Consider the following 17,643-nt stretch of genomic DNA (forward strand, 5'->3'; position numbering starts at 1 on the left):
AGCAATTTGCCTTAAGGCACGATGCCATGCACAGCACTAGTTAATTTTAATTCTCCCAGTATGCGATCAAATTTATCTGGATTGTCTCGAAAATATATGGTGCACTGCAATACTTCATTTATTTTACGGATAGTAGAATTATATACCATTTTATATAGTTACTATACGAATTGGTAATGATACCTGTCGGAACTACATATTAAGGCCATTTATCGTGATGTATTTTCAATACCATATAGCATCAATGGGAAAGCAAAGCCCATTTTTCTTGTTTCCCCTTTGATCATTTCAACTTCTAGAAGCTCTATTGTTAACACAGGCGCCGAAATACGCAATATGTTTTGTGTGCGGAGAATTATTGTGGAAGAAAACACAATTGTGGAAACACACGTTTATATCACACCCACTAACAATGGCTTTGTGTAAGCCAAAACAATCTAGAAGTTCATGTTACGCCCGGAGTGACACATGTGCCTCGACTTGAGCACTGATTTGACAACGACTTCGTGGTTTGTTCGGCGTAGAATTATTTATTTATTCATATACAATGATTACATCCATGTGATAATCAGTTAACATTGGTACTGAAGGTTTTATTTCGTATGTACGTTGAATCCCTGTACGTCGTATAGGGATTTAGGATATAAAATATGATAAACTATTATAATACGCTTCAGAACGTTGAATAAAGAGAATACAAAAATTAATCTGTATCTGTAATATAAATATATAATAATAAAGAAATATGTAAAACCTCAAATGGCGTACAACATTGAAATAAAATAAAAAACTAGAGGGGTGTATGGCATCGTGCCTTAAGGCAAATTGCTGGAACTTCCCGTACCGTAACGAAATGTTCGATGAATATTGAATGTTTTCAAATAGATTAAAGTCCAATATTTATAAGAATTATATAAACTGAATTGGAAAGTTGAAATTATTTGTTTAAAGTATATTAGAACTATAGTCAGAATTAAAAATAAGATCTGAATTATTTTCGAAAAAGAAAAGTTGAAACAAATTTTTTTTTCCAAAATCAATTATTTTGTTAAGACAAGCAGAAAATTCTTTGAATCATTCAAATCGGACGCTTAGTTCTCTCAAGAACTACCATTTTTCACATATTTAGCTCCGAATCTTCGAAATGGCTGGGTCTGCCTTTGCCCAAAACTGATAAACACTTCTTCCAATTATTACTAATTGAATGTTTTTTAGATCAATCAAATCGGATGCACCGTTCTCTCAAAAACTCGATTTCTATTTTCTGCACTCTTTGCTCTTTATCTCGGTAACTGCTGGCTTTGCTAAAAACTAATCAGCACATGGCTTTGCTAAAAACTAATCAGCACATCTCCCAATCAATAGGAATCGAATGTTTTTTAAAACATTCAAATCGGTTGATCCGTGCGCCCGAAAACGTGACAGGAAATTTGTATCCATACATACATACATACACACAAACATCCATTTTTTCTGAGGTATGCCAAAATGTTCAAAAACCTTCAAAACGTCTAAAAATGTAAAAAAATTTAATTTCGATTTTTGGCCCATTACAATAACTTACCCTACGGGAAGTTAACAAGTATATAAAAATTAATATAAAATAATAGGTCGGTGAGCTGACAACTTGTGAGTTAATCACCAACTCGATTCAGAAAAGAATAGGGTGAAAGATTTACCATTTGCCATTTCACATCGCAGTGCTCGATTTTGGCTTTTTTTCAACGCAAACAAGTGAAAATGGACATCGTTACTGCTCAATATTAGGACTTTTAGAGAGCAGGCTAGAACTTGCGACTCTGACAAATTAATATAATGTAATAAAGAACAGGATATAGAATAAAAATCATATAAGTAGCTAAGTGCTAGATTGGCGAGGTCAATGAAATAAATTAATTTAATAGTAATAGTAAGCAAAGTTTATTAATCCAGTTAAATTTTGTTCACTTTTTTATCATCACCCTAAAATTTTTGTATAAGTTGATATTACCCCATGGCAAAAAGCCAAAAAAGTGAAATCGCCTCTTTTGTACATTTCTTGTGTTATAGCCGTAATGATGATTTTGGAAAGAAAATAATTACTAAAAATTTAATTCAAATAAAATTATTATTTAATTTGAATTTCATTAAAACTGGCCTAGTGTACGGACTACAATAAATATTTATAACTTTATATAAAAATACTTTAGGTAAATATAAAATAAACTTTAGATAAAAATTTATACTTTTTATCCCCAAAAATTTAATTTTTACTCTACTAAATAATATAATATTACATAAAACAATTTGAGCAAGAAATGGGATATAATATAACGAAAACTTATATACGCTAAATTTTTAATAGTTCGATAAGTCAAAACAAAGACATAAATCTTAATTAAGATAGCCTCTTAGCTAGATTTCTTCATTAAATATTATGTTCATTTTTAATTTTTTTTACTATTACTGTGTTAAATTAATGAAAATTCTATCACAACACGTATTTTTGTTCAAGATTCAAGAAAAGAAAATTTTCAGGTATATAAGAAATCCTGTCTGCATTACTAATATAAAAAGTTATTATTCTATCTCCGCATAAAGGTCTGAGAGGGCTTTCTAATCAATAAAAATACATAATTCGGTACACGTTTCCAGAATCATAATTATTTCATTATGACGTAGGGAAAAGCTGACGTTGCAGGCGCTCATGAATATTTTTGTGTCTGCAAAACTTCATGTATTATAACCAGTTTTTTTTTGCTTTAACTGACTAACTTTGACCTGTTTTATCTGAAAATGGTATGAATTATTCACGCTTGCGAACTTATTAATTTGTTATTTGAAAAAGATCTCTAAAATATTAATCCATTCATACATTATACTTGGAAAAGAATCATCTATGGATAGATTTATAATGTTCACTTCTGGAAAATAATATAAATTATTTCTGGAAAATAATATAATATTATATCTTACGTTTTCCTCATGAATTGATTTATTTGTAATTTGGAAAAGTATTATTATTTACATCTTACGTAATCAAGAGATTGTGATATGTTTATTTAGATAATCAATCAGATTAATTTATAAAAAATAATGTAATACTTTTTATTGGAAATTAAGTAGTTATATCTTTATTATAAGCTGTTTTTATATTAACTTGTATAGAGATAAAGGTCCAATCATTGGCAAATAATATGACAGTCAGAGAAAGAAATTCATATAAACTTTATGAGATTCGTACTTATAAGAAAATTATCTTTTCAAGCACTTTGCTCACTTCAACCAAAGACTATGTGGACTCTTAGAAAGAACTCTTAGAAAGAATATGTGTATATAAGATATTATATAATAAATTGTATATATACATACTACCTTAAACATTTTAAAATATAGGTTAAAATAAAACACGCAAATGATACTTACTTAGAGAATGAATTTATTTTAATCATTATAAAACGAATAATCATAAGTTCTTTAGAAGAAAGAGCAATAAAACGTATTTAATTTTCGAAATGAAATTGTCTTATTCACCTCAGGAACTAGATTTGCAAACGTAATGTAGGTTAATGTAATTAATACCGTGTTGAGATTGTGATTTCATTAATCTTGTGAAGTTTATGTACAGAAATTACATTCCTTGCTAATTTCGCTAATGAGTAATTTCGCCTCCTGCTGGCTAAACACTTGGGGAGAAGATAATACATTTGTAAGCTTTTAGCCACAAAGGTATTAAATTAATCATAATGATGAATTTGACAATGAAGAACAATGTCTTTTTTAAGTCCACTTATTATTTATTTTAGTAAAAAAAATATTTTTTGATATATGTGTTTTTGTTATCAATAAAATGCAAAATAACGTTTTATTTTCAAATAGAAATATATATATATGCAGTATAACAACATCGTGTCAATAGTTTTTATTTTATTTAACATGACTGTAACATAATTATATTTTAAAACTCGTAATCTACTTGACGGTATATAAAACTATTTATTGAATTTTAAATTTAAAATAAATTGAATTTGAATAAATACAATCGTAAATCGAACTTAAGATTCTATATTTTGATAGTCAAATCAAAATTGCTGTAGTAATGTTATTACGGTTTAAATAATAGACATTTCAATTGAACATTTGATTGATTTTACAATTATTACAAAGGTTTTTCAATATTCAGCCTTACTATAGAAATTATATTTTATATAAGTTATTTGTAGGATTTTCTATATTCATATATAGGAAAACTATCTATAACAGGAGTAACTAGTTATCTTGATTAATGTAAAACATTCATACACTTTCACGCAATCATGATAAGGTGAAAATTGTGTTAGAGGAGACACTATATCTTATATATCTAAAAGAATTACTTAGTATAATAAATAACCATAAGTATTATTGTCTTTTTTTTTGTCGTTACTACTTATAGTCATCTGCCGGAGCAATTGCTCCCAAACTCGAGGTAAATTGTAACACTGGACTTTTTCTAAAATAATTGTGAAATAAGAAACAATAGTTATGGAAGTATGAGTATTGGATTCGGTAGAAAAATAGTTATATAATCTATTCCTCTTTATTTAATAGAAATATAATCAGCAAATTTCAAGATATATTAATTTAAAAAAAATATTGCAACAAGTCGTTATCTCCCATATACCTCAATTATATTATTATATATTAAAGAATTCAATAGTCAAATTACTGTAATAATTTAACGAATATACTCATTATCGTATCCTAGAAGTTTGAATAATAATAATTTCAAATTGAATATTTGACTAATTACATGATTATTAAAAAGTATCTTAAAACTAGATTCAATTTTAAATTATTTCTTGTGATAATCATGTGTGGCATTATCAATCTTCTAACGATATTAAATGGTACATCTAGAGTACTTTTCCTTTGCCTCTCCATTCTGGTAGCCTTATCGCAAATGGAATTTTTATTTCGCATTTTAACTTTATCCTAATATATCCCTAGCGGCTTTTCTATCTTAACCGATACAAATCGTACGATTAATTAAATGTCTACGCAGAAGTCTCGGCTTTGATTTATATCCCGCGCGTGGCGCGTTACTGACATCGTTCATTGTCTTTGGACGACGACGCCACTGAAATTTGTATCTATACAGTCCTTTGCCTTTGTTCTATGCTTTTCCTATTCCACTTCTGAGATATCTCATCGGATTTGTGGGATAAATCGTTCCGTTCCGCTTAATCCTAGATTATGTTTTTAGAGCCAGTATCGGGTTGTACTTTTAATGGGCGAATAATTTTCCTTATTGTTTTTAAGTAGAATCAAGAAATTGAAGCAAAAACCCAAGGCAACATGAATGGACAGAAGCGTGGTGGTTTTGATACTATGCTATCACACTTTTTCAAATTAAAAGATAATTTCAATTTATTGCTAAACGCCATATGTCGTTAATCGTCATAACTTCTGCAACAAATCATTTTATGATATATTCAATAAATCGCAATTTAACATATGCTACGATATTAGATATTGATATGCCATAATTTATACGACAGATATAATGTCAGTATGTTGGCGTATACGATAAAAAGTTATATCAAATATAACGCTATATTAGAAACTATAAATTTTGCTACTAGAGAAAATGTAATATCATTTGTTGGGATTTTATGGAATAGAAAATAAATAGAACCAGTAACGACAGTTACTGTGGTGTCATATGTACACCGATATATTAAATGCCGAAATAGACATTTCCTTTTCTATTTCATTTTTTGTTTTGCAGTTTTTTTATATTAATTTATTTTTGTTGTCATATTCTTGTGTATTACTGATACATAGTTTTTACGGTTATAATATAGTATAACAATAGATAAAATTAATAAAATATGTTTTCATATTAAATTCAGAGAAATAATAATATAAAGTAATATTAAATGAAAAATTATTCTAAACTACAAAACCTAATATAATTGAATAAAATAATTGAATATTACCGCAGTGTATAATTTTTTTTTAACTTTAAGCGTTGTTAGAACGGAAAAACAGTAATTTATATTTAGGCCTCAGTGCAGCCCAAAACCAAAAAGAAAATACGCACCTGGCAACACGTAATTTGAGTGGCATTTTATAGAACTAATAGAGCCATCTACCAGGAACGTAGAGAACTATTATTATTCTCATTTTCAAACACTATTTTAAATTAGTTTTAAATAACACCAAGCAAAATAAAGTATTTATTTAGGTTTTATATTAATAATTGACTAAATATACATATTGGTGTAAAATTTCTTATATATTTTGATGTATTGTTTGCAACGCAATTTAATTATTGATCTGCGGCACTCGAGTCGCTTTGTTACGGGACGCCATCTTGCGCGCCCGATATGCGCGCGCCATTATTATTGTTTAGCGTGTTTACCAGATCTATGTAATGTCCGAAATGAAGTGAGTAATGCGTACATAATTTCATAAGTGTCTAAAAAGTGTTGATAACTGAAGTAAATACATGTATTTATAACCCCTCAATATGGATAACTACAATAATATAATAAACCAGCAATATGGAAACATTGTATACAGCAATAACATGATGCAAACAAATATGCCGATGCAACAGAATCCGTCGGAGAATATACAACACATACAAAATGATACAAGGTTGCCCCCGAATCTAATGGACGCTCGAGGTATGCAAATTGATAATACTAATTTGACAAGTGACAGTAGTATGAGAATTGCAGATAACAGAGTTCAAAATGCATATATACCCAGCGGCGGCAATACTGGTTATAATACAAATTATGTTGCGAATATGTCAACAAACGCCAATGATATGCATATGAATATACCCGACCCAAAGATTCATGAAAGCAATATCCATCCATATGAAGATAAATATAAACAACTGGCTTCTGAGCCTATTATGACACCACAAGTTTATGAGCCTGTAATGCAACCAGAATCCAATACTGATGTACCTCCAGAGCCTACAGTAACTGACATAAATGAAGATTTTAAATCGAACGAAGAAAAACCTGAAGATAAAGTTGATGTGGCAAATGAGGCAGACGAGGCAGATGAAACTCTTCCTGAAGTTGAGAAAAAGGACGATGAAAGAGAGATTGACGAGGAAAAATCACTTGAAGAAGATAAGGATTTATCATCTTCAAACGCTGATGTTGAAATGAATATTAATGTTGATGAAAAAAAGAAGGATTTGGAGAATAATGATGAAAAAGAAGAAACATTGGAGAAAAATGTTGCTAGTGATGAAGTAAAAACTGATGATATACCATCTGAAATACCTGCAGAAACAGATGAATTATTACATAAAAAAGATGAAATATCAGAATCTGATACCAAATCTGTCGCTGATATTAAACCTATTGAAGAAGACTACAACACAACATGTCGAGTATGTCTAAAGACCGGTCTGAGCGATCTTATCGACATGTGTGATCAAGATGGTGTGCTAAAGATCTTAGATAAAATTATGCTATGTGCTTCAGTACAAATCACCAAAAATGATGGGTTACCTTGTCACATATGTAATTCTTGTGTAAATAAATTACACATTGCTTATGATTTTAAAATCACTTGTGAGTCTTCAGATGTTGAGTTAAGAAAAAGACTCAACATAGCTGTTCCGAAAACTGTAGTGAAGACTGAGTTTGTTCTGATTGAATGTGATGACCAAGATTATGATCTTGAGGTAAGCGATAGTGAGAAGCCAAGAGCAAAGCGGAGATATAAAGAAGAAAGCGATATTGATTTTTTGAGTGATTCTCAAGAGGATAGTGGGAGTGATTCATCATATGGAGTAAACAAACCAAAGTCGAAAAGAAAATCCAAGAGAAGGACACGATCGGTATGTATTATGTAATCATGTTTCAGTTATGTTCAAATTGTTTTGGAGTATTTGAATTCAAATTTCGTTTACTCAGTGATATTACTATATTTTGTAATCATATCACTTATTATATTGTTAGCCATAGGAAAACGTCTTTAGGTCAAGTTTCTTTTGTTTCTTTTAGGTTTATTTTATCGCTTGTTATATTTTTATATGTATATTTGTAATTTTAGGCTTCAAAGCGTCAATTGCCCAAACGTGAGAGACGTTCAAAAGAATGGAAAGATTCTCCTATTACATCCACCCCAGAGGTGTCCCGTAAACGTACAAAATATGTCGTTGATCCTGATGATGATAAACCTTTGATAACTATCAAGAAAGTTAAACAACCTGAAGATAAAGCTTCAAAGCACGCTTGCACTATTTGCAATAAGACATTTCCCTATCTCAGTTTCTTGAAACAACATATGTTAACACACCAGGATAAAGACCCAATAATTAAATGTAAATACTGCACAGCTAAATTTACTACACAGGAAGAATATAAGCAACATACATTAGACTATCATGCTGAAGATATGGATGAGGATTATCCTATATTACCAAGGAAAAGTTATAAAAAGTCTATAAGCAAAACAGATTCTGGTGCTGAAGAGGAAAAGGAGAAAGAGCGCACTCCACGAGAGCGAAATAAACATCACAAATGCCCATATTGTGAAGTAGTATGCAAATCAGCTATGAAGCTTAAAGAACATAAACGGACACATGTTGGAGAAAAACCTTTTGTTTGCCACATTTGTCAAAAACCATTCAAACAAACTGTGTCCTTGGAGTCTCATATCAGGAGGCATGCTGAAGATAAGTCTTTGCAATGTGATCATTGCCAAAAAATTTGTGCTTCAAAGTCTGATCTCAATAGGCACATTAAAACAGATCATAGCGATGTAAAACATTTTGAATGCGCAATTTGCAATAAAGAATTTCCTACCAAACTAAAGCTTGACAAACATGTGTTGAAACATGAAAAGGAAGATGAAGAATTATCTCAGACATCAAAGGAAGGTAAAGAAAAGAAAATACCTTCTACAAAGGATTTATTCAAAAGCATAGCACCTATCACTTCTACATACTGGTCTGATTCATATTCAGATTAAAAATTATTTTCATTTACTTGGTGAATCACCACTGACTATTGGAAATAAATAGTGATTCAATTATTCATGTGATTTACACAATTAAAAAATGAGTTTAACAAAATATTTTTACTTTATTTGTGAGTTGTAGATTGATTTTAAATTATTTTAACAAATTTGAGTCTGCACGCTTTTATATTTATGTATTTGGCAATATAATAAATTTAAATATGATATCTTATATATTTATAAAACATTAAAAATATTCTTTCAAATCTTATTAGAAATCTATGTACAAACTAAATCAATCAGAACTTATTTGAAAGTTGTGCATCACATCTTTATTGTTTACATTGAGAACTTATAAACAATTTGTTAAGTCCTGATACAAATTTTATATGGAGATATAATATTTATTGGATGTTATATTTATTTTGGTTAACTTGAAGCTACACGTGAGTTTGCACTTAAAATATTGACAAATGTTTGATCATTTTGTCAATTTAAGTAAAAAAAAAAAGGTGAATTCCTCGAGTCACTGCTTAAAACATTTTGAAAGAGCATTTTACAGTTGTATATGCAAATATAATTTTTCTGTACAAAATTTGTATGAAATGACTTTGTAGACAAATCCTTCATAAGTTCTCTTTCTATTTATGGAATGCACATATATTTTGTACTTTTATTAATTCTATAAATCTAAAACAAAATTGGCTAAAAATAATAATGTTAATATTTGTGTCAGAGATGCTTCCGGTCATTTTTCATAATATCATAATGTATGTATGCTATAAAATAAGATATTTAGTAGATCTATATTCTCTAGAAAGCACATAGATTACTAAACAGAAAATTCTAGTTTTTAAAATAATTAATGATTGATAAATAAATAAATTATATTTAATATTTAATAGAATATATCGGCGCTAACCTGATAACGAGTCCTAACTATGTAACATGGATGTAAAAATATCAAAAATTATATTATTCCAAATTAAATTACACTTTATATACTAATTAATGAAATTAATTTTATATTTAAAATAAATTGTAAATATATCATGTCTACAACTTTAGTGTATAGAAATATGAATTTTATTTCACCTAGTAGATTTTAAGCGGAAGGACAAATTATGATAAATCATTAAAAGTATATATATATATAAGAAATAAGTATGATAGATAAGTTAAATGTTATGATTTTATTAATTTCTAGACTTCTAAATAATCATAATTTAAAGTGTTTTGCGTTTTATATCAAGTGTTTGCATAAAGATCATTCAAAAGTAAGTGGATTCTCATATAAGTGGCACAAGTCTTATTAAAAAAAAAAAAGATTATTTGCAATTTTTGTTTATTTTTGACTATGTAATAAATTGTTGTTTGTATCTAATACATTGTAATTAACAATTTATTGTCCTAATTTGTCTCATTAGTATGGCTTTGACTCTTGTAACAATGATCTCATTGAATTTGTTAATAACCCAGTGTTGCTTAATTTTGTTGTTGTTTTGCCATTTGATTTAAATGAATTTAATTATGGCAACATCATTTAGTACAAGTCATTGTTAGATCTTATTTGTGATTTTCTAATTGAATTTTTGAAATTCTTCAATTTATTTCAAGAATATTATAATTTATACATAATATTACTTCGTCAAGTACTCTTGGAATAGTTCATCTTTTAATTGCTTGATGCCTTAATGCCTTTGTGTGAATCATGTCGCTTGATGTGTTATTGTAAATTTGGAACTTGTATTTTTTCAATTTTAATTTAAAAGTTTTATTTGCCACATCAAAGAAAATTTTAATAGTCATAATGTTTAGACGTCGCATGTATTGTTCCAAAAATCATTCTAACAATTATTATAAAGAGTCAATATTCTGTTGGCCATACCTATGTATCTATAGAATAAAGAATATGAACCTACATTAATTTGTTTTGATTATTTTTTATATTAGAAGCGGTAAGAAATTTTAATCGGCTTTTTTTTTATTTCAATTTTTAAAAGACTGATGGGGCTTCCGGTGCGTTCAAGTTCTTCTGATTTTTTCCTTTCATTATTAGCTATTGATGATCTAAAGTCATCAACAGTTATGTATAACCATTAAATTATTTTTAAGATTTTTAATTACTGAAAAATCTACTCCTGAGGGCTAACAAACAAATTTTTATACGAGAACCCGCGAGTGCACTGCATTCCATATTATTTGATGCTCTCATATTCTTGTATGTATATATTATTATGATTTTTGAATATTAACTTTTTCGATAAATACAAGTTATTAGACATCTCGCATCATTAAACAAAATGATCACAGCCATAATCATTACGTGCTGCTTATAAAGGATTCGCATAACGATGCAAAGCAGTAATAAAGACTTCTTATTTGAATCCATTGCCCATCTCATCGAGTTTAATAGATGCATTGTATGTAAATCAAGATGTTCTATGGAAAACTTAATGGTTAAATTGCTCCCGGGATTGTACGACTAAATAATATTCCCTTCTGAATGTGTAAACAGAGTCGATTTCATGGGCATATTTGGATTTTTAATAAAAAATGATCTGTGAGATTAAAATTATTGGTAATAATTTTTTCTGTGATCGATAAAATAAAATGGTATTATTATAAGAAAATAGGCATCGAAACTCTTTGCTGTAAAAATAATGATTAAGGTTTAAGATTATTATATGATTTATGGGGCATCTTAACGTAAAATCGTTCCACAACATTAGTTAACATAAATCATAATTCTTATTACAATAATCTTTTTGTAATAAAAAGCTCAAATCACGATTTTTTGGTAATGCAATTTAAATAATAACTAGGTGTAGATGGCATTTTAATATTTTTATAATATTATAATATTATATATATGTATAATTATTACATATATGTCTTCATGAACACAGGGCTATTTATTTCCACAAAAACTCAGGATATATACACAGTGCATGTTTTAAAACTGCGATTCGTTTTCCCAAATATTAATGAATTTGTATAAATAATCTACGAAATTTCATCATATTACATTATAAAATTATCTTCATACAAAGTTTTATTTAAATTAAATTAAAACTTTGATGAAAATTTTTGCAATTTTTTGCTAATTCGATAGAGCTCATTGAGTTTCACACAATTGCTTTTAAAATTTCCAAATTGGTGCAGCAGTTTTTGAGAAATCTTCATCGAAGGTCAAATTCCAGAATAACTTGAAAATATAAAATTAGCAGATGGAATTTTCTGGAGAACTTTTCTTTTCGGGAAGTTAATAAATTAATATCTTTTCTAAATATGAATAAGTACCAATATTAATTTCATCTCTTTATTTTGCATCATTTATAGTTCTGGAGAGTTGAGCACTTATGATCATCGTTTAAACATTTTAATGAAATATGAAGTTATATATAATGAAGTTATTTATATTCATGATACGTTTATAGAAGCTACGATTGCACTTAATTTCGAACAACACAAATCCAATAATCCGATTTCTAATTAGCGCTTTAAGCACGTAAAGCGATTATTCTTATGTAAAATAGGCGCCGATATAATAATGATGTTACGCAATTAATAATATTTTTTTGCTATTGAGATAAGGTTTTATGAGTATTATTTTTGAATTTATTTAGAATTGCAAAAATATAACATTTTGTTTGATTTAAATATATATTTTTATTAATTTATCTATGATTCAGTAAAAGACATAATCTAATAAAGGCGAAGACCGAATCATTTTCCCACTCTAAATGGGACATGCAGATAATATAATATAATAATAATAATCTTTGGCTTAATTTAGTCAAAACTTTAAAATCTTAAAATTGTTTTTCATTATGTTCTTCTTTTCTGCAAGAAATAATTAGTTAATTTATTTTGTATTTACGAAAGAAAATAATTTAGACATAATTTAAAGGTTGGAAAATTGTTCGCTCAAGTAAAAGATCCACAAGCTCTATGGACTTGTGGGCCATAGAGCTTGTGGATCTTTGAATTAAAATCTTTACATCTATTATACTGTTTTGTTTAGTATTTTATACTTTATGTATTGATTGGCTGAATGATTTCTATAATTATGTGAACAATAACAATTTAATACATCTCTGGATAATATTCTTCATTCCTTATCAAATTGCCTAAGTGACGAAAACTGTTGCAAATACAAATGAAATGTTTAGTAATATATTGCTTCCTACAAATCTATTCTAGTTTATATAAATTTATATATAAAAAGCTCTTTATATGATTTGATGAACTTCCAACAAGTATGTTGAGCATTATTTGGTTTTGTAAGTATTAAATTATGGTTAGAAGTATGTTAGTTAGTTTGTTTATTCTTGTTATACAAGGTGATATAAATGAATATTATCATAACACGTGAGAGATTTGGTTCATGGGACAAAAAGTGTATTTATTTGCAAAATAATTATTTAAGATTCCATTATTGTTCTACTGAAAGTTCGTGTAAATTAAAGTCAAGATTTATATTACGAGACAAACTTAATATTTGTAATTATTATTTGATATAATATTACTTTACAAACTTTATTTTAATAATCATATACCAAAACTAAGCACCTTAAACAATTCATCCTTAAACAATTTCTTATTATTTCCAAATTTATAGATTCAAACCAATAAATTCATGAAAGGTTAACATAATCACTTCAATTATATATATATATATATATATATATATATATATATATATATCAAGGCATGCGATTAGAATTCTATTTATCGACAACCAACCTTACATGTTCATTATATATCATCATAAATATGAAGATGATTGATGAAATCATATAGCAATCGACCTTTACAAAATTACATTAGCAATGTTATTTTTATATTTCTTTTACATTAATTATGCAATTTTATAGACTATAATAGTTTGCAGTATTTCTTAACTTAATTTAGCATCAATATAAATAAGTTGAGTTGAGAATGAAAAACATTTTCATCAGTTATCTGAAATCAAATTGTTTAAATTGAATTTGATCTTTTATGAGGCATACTTCAAAGTATAATCTTGAAATGTATTATTTTTCATATAAATTATAATAAAAATGAATATCCTTAATTCTTAATTACATAAACTATGTAATGAATTGTCGTATTTGCGTTGTTAATGTCACCTCAATGTTATCTTTTTCATAAGAACTTACTTTACCATTAGTGCATTTTGCCTTTAGGGAGCATAGCTTTTTCATTCTGCAATTTTAATGCCTTTAAAATCTACAGCACGTGCTCTCATAAAAATTATGAATTTTTTATTACTTAGGGATATACATAGTTGCAAATCCTATCTGCAGATATTTCTATAAAACATGTTATTCTATTTCAATCTACTGTGGCACAAAGATAAATGTTACTGATATTGCATAATTCCCGGTCTTCAATAATTTTGATTCAAAATTCATCATTGAAACAATACACTGTTTTAACAACAATATTAATGATAGTATAGGATTGTAGTGTTTTTTATTACTGAAGACCAGATATGGAATTTTTGGCATTCAGTAATGAAAAATACTACAATCTGGCATGAAATATCTGGATTTTTTATTACTGAAAACAGTAAAAATATGGTTTAGTTTTTCAGATTATTTTTCTATTGGATATTTTTATTATAGGATAGATTTGGGTTTGAAGGTCCGCGGGTAAAAAGGTCCACCACCGATATCTCAAAAACAAGTTGGTTGCTATGTTTTTAAAATATATGTCAATAAAAAACAAACATTAATAATTTATAGCTCAGACCAAATTTTGAGGAGGTGCGTTACTTTTATAAGCCCAATTCTCCGGTAAAATAGACGATTACATCTCGTTGTTATGGCAATCTTTCTTGGTACTAAAAACTGCCATAGAAAATGCTTTCCATCAAGTGTTAGTTCAATAAAATTTATATTTTCAAATACAATTAATTATGACATTGCTTTCATTACAACAAAATTCAAATTTTAAATTACCATTACATATGTTTTGTTATTTTGAATTTGTGTGTTGAACTTCATTAAAATTGCATTGAAAAAACACCATATCTAAACTTTTACCTTTGAAGGATTTTCAAAATAAAATATATTGTTAATGAATAATGTTAGAATGAATCATGCTAAGACATTGATTGCGGTGAAAATCCATCAATTTTGGGTGAAACTGAACTTTTAACATTGAACTTTATTGTAGCACCATCTTTACCATTTGCCATTACAGCATTTTTTAGTCCAAAATATATTATTAATAGTATGTATCATATTAAGACAATGATCCTGGTGAAAATCCATTTATTTCGGCTGAAATAAAATTTTTGCTTAACAATTATTTTACTGAATTTCCATATCTGGCACCTCCATAAAACTTACTCTTTTTTATGTTTATTTCCAGGGAGACAGACGGAAGTGAGGTGTCGGTCATGTTTGTGAGCACTGAAATAAAAAAATACTTTATGAAATACGTGACGTGTATAATAAAAACAAACAGAGACGCCACACCGTGCAGGAATGAATAAGGACAATGGAAAAAGATTGACTCTGAGGACGAGCACATCACTGGAGATCATTCGAATTAAAGACTTCAAACCGTTCGCCACGTGTACCAACATCGAAGGGAACCAGGAATGGTATTACCTGGACACGTAGTTTTCGTCGAAAGTGATCATGCAGAGGAGGAAGATGGTTTTAAACACTTGTTTTGTGGAAATTAATTATATTCTAAACCGTTAAATTATTTAGAAATTGTTGTTCATGTTAGTGCACCTCTTATTCGAAAAGTTCAACAAATATAGTTAACAAAACTCATTAAAACGCTAGTGATAAAATCTTTTTAAACAACTATTAACTTAAAATTGTTTATTTTGCTCTTTGTGTATCACAAATAAAACTTCTTCCATTTTGTATGATTAAATAAATGGGTGAATAATGTGAACAAAAAATGGTTCAGTGAAATTATTTTAGCATGCACAAAGTATTATTTAATAAATTGTTTTAAATAAAGTTTCTAAATAATTAACTAAGAAAATGGCTGACATCAGTGAAGAAAAACGAGCTGAGATAATTGCTCAAATATCTCGCCTGGCTTTCTTTAATGAAACTTTTGGAGATGTATATAACTTGACGGAACAAAGGTGAGGAGTAGATATTTTTAATTTTAATAACTTAATTAATTTAAGAGTTGCTATAAGCTTATTATTCAAAAAATTAATAGAGATTTATTTAAATTATACTGAATTTTGAAGTTTATTGACACTTGAATGAAATATGAAGAATGTTGAGTTCAGCTCCATTTTTGTGATAATTTTCATAACTTATTGTTAGTTTAAACTAAGTCATATATTTTCCACTGATTTGTAGTTATTGTATAATATGTAAAATATTATTATTATCCGTAGGGTAAGTTATAGTAATCGCAAAACAATCGAAAATGTAATTTTTTGTATATCTTCACGTTTCAAAGGCTTCTGAACATTTTGGCATACCTTAGAAAAAATTGATGTATGTGAGTGTGTGTTCGGATGCAGATTTTCGCCGACGATTCCGGAACTCGGTTCAACAGATTTAAGTGATTCAAAAAACATTCAATTCCTATTGATAAGGAGACTTGCTGATTAGTATGCAACCGATTCCAAGATGCGAGACAAAAAATGCCAAAAATGGTAATTCAGTTTTGAGAGTACGGAGCGTCCGATAAGCAATTCAAAAAACATTTTACTTGTATTGACAAAATGAACAACTGATTGCATTTTTGGGTAAAATTAAGCAACCCTCAAAAATTCAATTTTTCAAAGTTTTCAAAAAATTTAAGGCTCTAAGATATTTTATTTTAGGTGCGGGAAGTTCCAGCAATTTGCTATGCACCATTAGTATATATTATAATTCACATAATTTCTGAAACAAATTTTATTATATTTACTATTATTATTTTATTAGACTTCTATTTGTGAAGATTTAAAAATGATATTGAATTTTCTTTAGTCTTTTAATCCCAATGTATTTAGAAAAAACTTATCTTTAAAACTTAACATTTATTTTATAACAATATATATTTATATTGTGTAATATATTATTTTTTTATTATTCACAGCTTGTTCCAACAATCAGATTACATTTTAAATTAAATACAAATAAATGATTTTTATGCTTTTTTAATTTATTATCTTTTTTTATTTTGTAAACATATCATTTATATATTTATATTTGATCAATATTATATTTCATTGACCTTCTAATAAATAAATTATAATTACACAATACACATTTACCTCCACCGGCCTGATTAAACAACTTCGCATTTCTGAACTTTGAAAAGTTTATCATAATCACCCTTTGAATATTTTTCAATATCAGAAAAGTTGAAAAACTATGCAAAACATGAGCTATTAAAATACTTTAATTACTGATTGATCTGAAAAATGTTCCGTTCAAAATATTTATAAATAAAATAAAAAGTTATTTTTAAATTAGGAATAACATGAGCTTTCTGTGGAAAAGTGTTCGCATTTATGATACAATTACATAGGTCAGTGGACATGAGTATAAAAAAACGTAAAAAAATGTAATATTCGTATTAAATCTGACGAAGCATAAACATATGGTGAAACGAATTAACTTCCTACATATATTTCTTTGAAAATTTGAAATCTTTTTGAAGCTGTAGAATCCAGTGTGTGGCTTTTTTATAATGTAAAAA

General features: G+C 27.8%; 1 protein-coding gene across 1 annotated transcript; it reads left to right on the forward strand.

Annotated features, from left to right (window-relative positions):
• The first annotated feature begins 6,338 nt into the window (after nt 1–6,338).
• On the forward strand, nt 6,339–9,133 carry LOC113374300 (zinc finger and BTB domain-containing protein 24-like). The gene is made up of 2 exons (XM_026614418.1): nt 6,339–7,834; nt 8,050–9,133. Exons 1-2 carry the CDS (start codon nt 6,494–6,496, stop codon nt 8,968–8,970), a joined length of 2,262 nt encoding a protein of 753 aa, XP_026470203.1. The 5' UTR covers nt 6,339–6,493; the 3' UTR covers nt 8,971–9,133.
• The last annotated feature ends 8,510 nt before the right edge of the window (nt 9,134–17,643 follow it).

Source organism: Ctenocephalides felis, unplaced genomic scaffold (genome assembly GCF_003426905.1).
Source record: "Ctenocephalides felis isolate EL2017-DRISC unplaced genomic scaffold, ASM342690v1 CF-g0.4_SCAFFOLD_00845, whole genome shotgun sequence".
Lineage (NCBI taxonomy): Eukaryota > Metazoa > Arthropoda > Insecta > Siphonaptera > Pulicidae > Ctenocephalides > Ctenocephalides felis.

What these genes read in the sequence shown, in the direction of transcription:
- LOC113374300 (XM_026614418.1), top strand. Translation starts at nt 6,494, where the DNA reads ATGGATAACTACAATAATATAATAAACCAGCAATATGGAAACATTGTA. An exon ending in CCAAGAGAAGGACACGATCG is followed by an intron (nt 7,835 to 8,049) that starts GTATGTATTATG and finishes TTGTAATTTTAG; the next exon opens with GCTTCAAAGCGTCAATTGCC.